This window comes from Etheostoma spectabile, chromosome 5, assembly GCF_008692095.1.
Source record: "Etheostoma spectabile isolate EspeVRDwgs_2016 chromosome 5, UIUC_Espe_1.0, whole genome shotgun sequence".
Classification (NCBI taxonomy): Eukaryota; Metazoa; Chordata; class Actinopteri; order Perciformes; family Percidae; genus Etheostoma; species Etheostoma spectabile.
Window position 1 is genome coordinate 9090155 of NC_045737.1, and position 8346 is coordinate 9098500.

Consider the following 8346-nt stretch of genomic DNA (forward strand, 5'->3'; position numbering starts at 1 on the left):
ATAAAACTAGGTGTAATAAGGTGTCAAACAACGTAACAAAAATTAATCAGCACAAGAGCTGCCAGATGAGGCTGCAGAGAACACTTCAAGAAAAGGTGCAGATATCCAGGAACCATCTTTGGTTTTAAGGTCTCTGTAACCCAAACACCTATAACACACTAAATGATGTCGGAGCTCACGATGACGGTGGATAAACTGCATTAGCTTAAAGAAACAAAATTACTATCAAAATAGCAGGTGGACTGGACCAGATCTATGGGATGGCATTGGTGTTATGGTCAATGTTTCTGTGGATAAAATCTCTGATCTTTAATTTTTAACTGCAAAGTGATCAAATTTAATATTGTGTGATGAGTTAGAAAGTGTTTATTCTTGAGACCTGTTAACATCCCATACCTCGAATAAATGACCATAAAAAAACAAAATTAAGGATGCTACCAAACCTCATTTTTTCAAATACTCTGCAGTCAATGCATCTGAATATGAACGACACTACAAAAACAGAAGCCAATGTACAGTTTAATATGATTTTGGAACTTCTATAAGTAAAGCCAAGAATTCAGCAGGTTTCCTATAGAGCTCAAAAATATAAAGTGAAAACGATCTTCAAAGCTTTCATTCTTTTAAATAAACATTTAAAAGTCAGTAATGTACAAAATGTACAAAAAGAGCTGAGAAAAAAGATAAACTCAAGAAAAATAAAACGTCAATTGTAAATTCTTCAAATAACTTATGCATAACGTGAACACAAAATGAGTGGATAGCATCTATCAAGTAGATAGTGAACTAAGATCCCACAGCATAGGCCTCAAGTGTTGCCAGATTGGAGTGACAAAAAGTAGCCCAATCAGAGTCGAGAACCAACCCAATCATAAAAGTAGCCCAATTTTTATTTTTCACACAGGAAAGGTTTTTGTTATTATGTGGGCGTAATTAAATAAAAAGTAGCCCAACTGGACAGATATTGTCCCAATCTGGCAATACTGGGCTTGACACCAGTCTAGGGAAGATAATACAACACATCATGAGCAATGATATAGAAGTAACAATATCCAGAGTCTGGCCCTATTCACAACACCCTACTGATCACCTCTGAGTCACTTAAATTATGCTTACTTAAACATCACTTAATAGCAAGCTCAGTTTTCAGAGAAGCTTAGAAACGTAAAAATGGTAATAAAGAAGAGAGCGCATTTGATGCAGCTGTAGAAAAAAAGTGTCTATGGTGTTTAAACCCACAATAGCTTCACTACTGACCTAGAAAAATAGAAAAAAAGGCTTTGATTACAAGTTGGTCCAGACAGGCTGAAGATACTGTATATATTGTACATATATGTGGCAGAAGAAAGTTATTGGCATATTCTTCAAAATTGTACAGTTTGGCTCTAGCAATGTGGACATAACTAAAATTGAGATCAGAGGAGATAAACTTGGTTGAGACGAACATCAACACTGTTGCTATTTATGCCAGCTTCAGATATGAGCAGGGTGCAGGCATCGTTTTGTCTTTTCATACTTTGTCAGTACACTTTACTTCTTCCCAGGAATGCTAAGTGTGTTGGGAAACAGGGCCATGTAGCAGCACTATGTCTAATAACACTGACAATTATTATCATGCTTCAGTGGGGCATCTCTCTGTCACCAGTTTATGTGACACGGTTATGATTTCAGAGCCTTCTGGTGTCATTCTTATTATCAGTTTTAATAATTTGGCAAAGTCTGCTAAGCATTGGAATATGAGTGCAGTATATTCAATACATACTGCCAAGGGTAATACAGTATGCACCAATGCACCCAGAGCATTCAGAGTCCCAGTCTTTGTCTTTGAGCTGCAGAGCAGCAGGGCTCCTCTCTCAGCACATCCAAAAGGTCTCTGGTTGTTTCTAGGGACAGGCCTGTCTTGAGGTAGAAGACTCCCGCCCGCTTGTCTAATAAGAGGAGCGACCCCTTATCTCCTGATGACTCCTTGTTAATGATGGCCCTGACTGGGAGGATCGAGTTCAGGTCCTTCCTGTCCTTTAGTATCCGAAATGACTGCGCAGACACAGAGAGGTAAGAAGCAGGAGGATTATGAATAACTTATCTGCTTGGAGGAAGAAAAACAATCTGAAGGGAGTACAGCTATCAGAACTGGCATGTACCTCAGCAAACGTAGCTTTAATGGCATCAAACTTGATCTTCTCATGGACCGCCCTGGCAACGTTATTTTGTTCGAATGGTTCTGAAACACAAGACATTGCTGTGACTCGCTGGATATGTAGCATTACCAGGGACATTTCTTCCATTGACTGCTCCAGTTATTGGTGTCAGTGGCATTTTATGTCCACTGAAATGTTTACCTTCCACACATATGTATTTGTTTCTCCACTCTTTAGAATTGTTCTTGGGCAAAGCTTTGGCCTCTCGAACAGAGATCACCTGCTTATCCCACCTGCAAGACACAGAAAAAACAAAAGCAGGTAATTATTTAATCCTTTTTAGACTGAAAATTAACACAGTGACCACGATCCTTAAAAACCATACCAGTGGCTTTGAAAATTTCAGCTATTCAACTACGTGCACACAAACAACATATACACACTGACAAACCAAGGGTAGGTTTTTCAGATAGATTCTGTGCCTTCCAGGCTCAGATTGTTTTAGTTAAATTCAGTGCAATATCAAAACAGACAACTGGAAAAGTACTAGTTCAACCTTGCGACTGTGGTGTGTCACAGTAAAACACATACTGCAAACACAGGGATAATGGTAATTGCAGGCCAAAGGTCCCACCTGCTCCTGCCCCTCACCCAGAAACATGAAACCAGAGAAGAGGATGCAGGATAGAGGAAAGAAGAGATGTTGGACTGGAGAGGCAGAAGAAGTTGGCAAGAGGAGCAGGAGATGAGGAATGGGAGCAAGAAAATCAGCAGGCAAAAACAACAACACCAGACTCAGTAATGTGATGTCCTTGGGAGATACCTGAAGTCTGTGGCGTAGTATTTCAGAAACCCCAAAAGAAGCTCTCCCAGAGAGGACTGGTTTGTTGAGATGTAGGGAGGGACGTGTTTGGGTCCTTCTGGAACCACATCAATGTCCAAGAGGGCATAAAAACACCCCTGAAAATAAGAACACAGGACAAAAAGACATGGGGCCTTTTTTTAACGATCTAACCGCATGGCGTGAAGAGCAAGGCGCAGCTGCGTTCAGGGTGTGTCCAAATCCACTTTTGCTAATTTGTTGGCGGAAAAAAGGGTCTGTGCGCCAGGTGTATGGTTCAAAGGGTTGTACTTATTCCATAGGTGTGTTTTGGGCATAACATGCAATAAACCAATCAGAGTTTCATTTCCCTTTCACTTTAAAAGCCATGCACATTTGTTTATTGGCTCAGTGCTAATATGATGGTGGATTTGCACCATAACATTTTATTTGTAATCTTTTGCATGTTTGTGTGCTGGTGCACTTCCCTGTGTGTGTGTGTAACAAGCATAGTGTGCGCGCTGTGCACAACCCTAGGCGCATTTCACTAATGCACTGTTAAAATAACAATGAAATGCTGCGTTATTGACTAAAGACCAGATTTTTGTTGGTCAATGGCACAATCACTTTCTGCTGCACATAAACACACCTCTCTGTAAGACCAGCCCGCCCATGGGTGCAAAGATGAACACAGGTGCATTTTCTTTTTAAATGACGTGGGCGCAGGATGGGAAATTAACAACTGCGTCCGTCTTAAAATAGCAAAGACATTTGTGTCAGGTGTTGTGCCGCGCTGCGCCGGGTGCAAGATAGGGCCCTAAGACTTAAAACTAAGCACATTCTGACAGATTCTTTGTGATGGTTAAAGTAAAATTAAAGGAGCTCTAAGCGATGTCACACGTTTTTTAAGGCTACAACATTATTTGTCACATACAGCAAACATCTCCTCACTATCCATGAGCTGCCTGTCCCCAGACCACACTGCGGACAGCTCAGGCTCCACAAACGCCAACAGAACAAACTGTGCCAACCTACACCACCAAACATAACAGTGTTCCAGCGTTCCAGCCAATAACCAACAAGAAGGAGTAGGGATGGGGGTTGGGGGGGTTAGTGCGCTGAAGCACGGAAGGGAGGGGCAGGGGGATGGGGCGGGATGAGGAGGAGGGAGGAGCAAGCTAGTCTCGTTTTGTTTGACAATACTTTCAATGTCAATAAGAAGTAACGTCACCCAACATCGCTAAGAGCACCTTCAAAGTGATGCAGAAATGTTTGTTTTTTATTTAAGAACTGCTAAAAACTACTATTTTTTCTATTTTTGTTATTTCCACTAACCCCAACCGGCCCGTCAGACGCCGCCTACCAAGAGCCTGGGTCTGTCCGAGGTTTCTGCCTAAAAGGACGTTTTTCCTCGCCACTGTCGCACTGCTGCTTGCTCTGGAGGAAACTACTACAACTGTTGGGTCCTTGTAAATTCTGGAGTGGTCTAGACCTACTCTATCTGTAAAGTGTCTTGAGATAACTCTTGTTATGAATTGATACTATAAATAAAATTGAATTGAAGTAGAGAGGATATGAATGGATACACGTGTCTGCCAGGTAGCTAACATTTTGTATTTTCCTTTCGTTTGCCTGTTAAACATACCATCTGACTGAAGTTTACAGCTTATGTACCTCTTGGAATTAACCTGGACGAGCAAAAACAGATAAACTAACTGCAAAAAGAGACTCTTACTGGGTAGTCCCTCTGTAGAGAGGGAAGGACCGGTTCCTTAAGAGCTGTGAACAAAACAACACATTCAAGATGAGATTCATAATAGTCAAAAGTATGAATGGAAATTACACAAATGTTTTGTGTGTGTGTGTTGTGTGTGTGTGTGTGTGTGTGTGTGTGTGTGTGTGTGTGTGTGTGTGTGTGTGTGGTGTGTGTGTGTGTGTGTGTGTGTGTGACTGACTCTGGAGGTAGTGCAGCACCATCAGCACAAGTGTGTAGCTGCTTAACGTTCCTTTGCTGGCATCATTGATTTGATTGTGCCGTGCCCACTTCTTGACAACAAGGATCATAGGTCTTATCCTGAGATCCGCTGAGAGAGCCCACACAACAACACAGCAGGTCAAAACCTTTTCTATCTTCCTTTCACATATCAAATTTGCTGCTACAAAATGATCAGTCACAGTTGGAGCTGAATAACTTTGACAGGAATTTTCAAAAGTTAGTGCCATAAAAGTCAAGGTGTTAATGACTGTCTCACCCACCATAGGCATAACTCCTCAGAAGGAATGTGTTTCTGATGCCCACGGTGTTGTTGATATTCAGATCAAACTCCAGATCACTAGAGAGGGTAGGAGTAGTAAAAGATTCTTATGAACACTTCTTTCTGATTTAGAGGATGTTGTCACAAAAACAGGCATAAACAGCTGTTTGGCTCCTACCTGCCTTTCTCTCTGAACCTGAGAATTGGCACTTTAGCTCTGATCAGCTGAGTCCTCTCCACATATGCTTTGAATCAAAACAAACATCATGAGGTTTATGGTTGTTTTAGTCTAACTTTCTTTTTGCTTAAAACTCTTTTTTCACTGGGTAAATAGCTCCACCTGGTGGAATCGGTGGGCAACATAAAATATGTATACATGTATATAATTCAACTACAAGAATCCACTATTAATCCCAGTATGTTTTTATTTTGCTTAGTAAAACTAGTAGTTTATATGCAGCAAAGCTAAGTAAGACGTAAGTAAGTAAGTGAGAACATTTGAAGAAGTTAACAGTGGACAATAAATTATTCTAAATGATTGTATATTTACATTAAAAAAAGGTGTTTTATTATTACTCACACAGTGACTTGAACAACCTTTGCAGGACAGTAAGGACATGAATAGGATCAGGTCTTTTCTGAAACCGAAAAACATAAGTGGTTTTTAGAAGAAGTGGGTATCTATGATCTCACCACACACACACACACACACACACACACCACACACACACACACACACACACACACACACACACACACACACACACACACACAACACACACAGCACACACACACACACACACACACACTGAGTCAGAGATGCTCACATTTCCCTTGAGAACCAGACACAGATCAGCATCACTGCTCCGGCAGCCCAATCCATTCATAGAAGACCCAGTCAAGTAAAGTCGTGCAACTGTGAGACACACGCACTAATGAATAAGCATTACAACAGAAAGTCAGAGCAAAGTGAGAACGTGTATTTCTACACACCTGCATAGATACTTTGTATGTCTTTTTGCAGCCGAGTTCGGCACGTCTCCTTCCGGGCCAAATCGGAAGTTTGCTGCTGGCACGCCTCAAACAGCTCCACCATCTGATCACTTAACTGAGGGCCCAAACACAAGCACACTGGCTAAACCAACCAAGCATACCTGCATGCACACACAGTCAGACTTAATGTGTATCAGCTGCAAGTTGAGGCCTTTTGAATATACATTACCTTGTCCTTGGCGTAGGCCTGCAGGCTGTTGGAGCTTTCCGGGACAGCATTCACCTGAGGGTGGATATGGGCACGTGGGCTGGGATAACAGCTATCAAAACCAAAGGATGATCTTGACGATCCTGGCACCGCTTGGTCAGGGCGACGAGGGGGTGTGTCCCGAGGTAAAGGGGAGCCTACTAATGGGCGGGAAGGGGATTCAAGTCGTTGGCGCTTCACAACATGGGGGCTGTATTCAACATTCTGCCTCCTGGAAGAAACACAATGATAAGGAGACATGCGAAAAGGAAAATATTAAAAAATGGAGACATGTTTAAAGAAATACATGAATGAATGGTGAAATAACATACTTGCGCCCATTGGGGAGAGTTGGTGTGTAAGGAGCCGGGACTCGAGGAGGGACTGGAGCTTGGGCTGGATAGGGCTTCCATTCATATGTAGGCAATCGTTCTCGTCCAGAAACATAGAAGCTACCAATCAAACATAAACATATTAGTGTGCTGGTGACAAAAGCGCACGCAAGCGCAAGCAAAGTGCAAGTGGCCATTTATGCGTTTGAAACTATTTTGGAGATGCTGCGGATGTCCATCACACCGAAGCAAGTTGGTTTCCTCGTCGTGCTCACCTGTTGACAGCAGCCAGGCGTTGGTGGTTATAATCGTAGCAAACAGGTCCAGGGGGTGGCGGATACAGGCCGTCATGGTGGGCAGACCGCCCCCTCGGTGCAGCGCTGCGGGGAAACATGCTGCAGTTCTTCACAGGGCTCCAGCATTAACTCCGCTGATTACCTGAAAGAAAGAAAGACAGCAGAGCGATAATACAGCTGGGCTGTTGACTATCAACAGTACTGAACTCATCACCCAACAGGAACGGCAATTCAACGGAAACCGAAACTTGTGATCGGACAATACAGTGCGCTAGCGAACGTTAGCTCAAGCACCACCTAGCTAACTTATGCTAGCTAATTCCAATATCTAACATAAACATAACCGCATTAAATCGGTTTCTGTGTAGATGTGCGTGAAGCCTATGTCTACATATAATACGTCATTAAATGTTTGTAAGATGTTTACTTAAAACTCCGTAACACTTACCAAATTACATGTCACATGTAAACAAAACTGTGCTAGTATGTACATACTTCCGCATTGATGCCATGACGTAATGGAACTTGATTTAAAGGGGACGTGGCCATGCTGTATAGGGGAAATCTACCAAAGAGCAAAGTTGTGCTGTCTAGGCTATAATATTGGACATCTAAATCAAGATCCAACAAAGGCCAGTCCATAAAGACTGAATTGATTTGTGGCTGTGTATGTTCTTAAAAATGTTATTTGAGATACCGTATATCCAAATGAGTTTTATTTGGATGTAGAGCAGAGCTGTGAAACAAATAAGCCCATTACCAGTAGAAATCACCTTTATTCATTGTTTGGAAAGCAGCTTCTGGATTTATATCTACATGTCATTTTCACTATAGTCAGTCTTGTTCTACTGTTTTGCTGAATGACTATGTTCAAATCCACACATTAGGGTGTGTTTCACCTTAAACCCTTGTGTGTTGTTTGGGTCTGTGGGACCCATTTTCAGTAGAACTTGCTACAAGAAAGATTCTATTTATTATTTCTTCCAGCTCAAACTCATTGACCTTGTCTCATTTTCTGTAAAGAACACAAAAAGAACTTATTTTGATGACTGCACACGGTACACCCCCGTTAAATAGTTATTAAATCGTTATTGCCAATCCATTCTCAATGTTCAGAAATGGGATGTGGCCACACATGTGACTTAGAACCAATATAGGCCTATATATTTAAATTAAAAATAAAACAGTTCACAGGGACCCGGATAAGAGAATAGATAAAATAATAAAATGATAAGAAAGAACGAGGTGTAAAATTTATATTTTAA

General features: G+C 41.6%; 1 protein-coding gene across 2 annotated transcripts; it reads right to left on the reverse strand.

Annotated features, from left to right (window-relative positions):
* Positions 1–124: 124 nt before the first annotated feature.
* Positions 125–7610, reverse strand: tent2 (terminal nucleotidyltransferase 2). Of its 2 annotated transcripts, none has more exons than XM_032515702.1 (15): positions 7530–7610; positions 7061–7223; positions 6786–6905; positions 6436–6685; positions 6207–6321; positions 6041–6129; positions 5794–5851; positions 5392–5458; positions 5215–5291; positions 4914–5042; positions 4694–4737; positions 2962–3098; positions 2340–2431; positions 2142–2221; positions 125–2034 (listed from the first exon to the last, which is right to left on the reverse strand). In XM_032515702.1, the coding sequence occupies exons 2-15, from the start codon at positions 7177–7179 to the stop codon at positions 1804–1806; spliced, it is 1608 nt and encodes a 535-aa protein (XP_032371593.1). In that variant the 5' UTR covers positions 7180–7223; positions 7530–7610; the 3' UTR covers positions 125–1803. The 2 variants fall into 2 exon arrangements, with proteins under 2 accessions (XP_032371593.1, XP_032371594.1); XM_032515703.1 differs by having other exon boundaries at positions 7330–7583.
* Between the last annotated feature and the right edge of the window lie 736 nt (positions 7611–8346).

What these genes read in the sequence shown, in the direction of transcription:
- tent2 (XM_032515702.1), bottom strand. Translation starts at nt 7,179, where the DNA reads ATGTTTCCCCGCAGCGCTGCACCGAGGGGGCGGTCTGCCCACCATGAC. An exon ending in CGCCTGGCTGCTGTCAACAG is followed by an intron (nt 6,906 to 7,060) that starts GTGAGCACGACG and finishes TTTGATTGGTAG; the next exon opens with CTTCTATGTTTCTGGACGAG. An exon ending in CATACAAAGTATCTATGCAG is followed by an intron (nt 6,130 to 6,206) that starts GTGTGTAGAAAT and finishes TGTGTCTCACAG; the next exon opens with TTGCACGACTTTACTTGACT.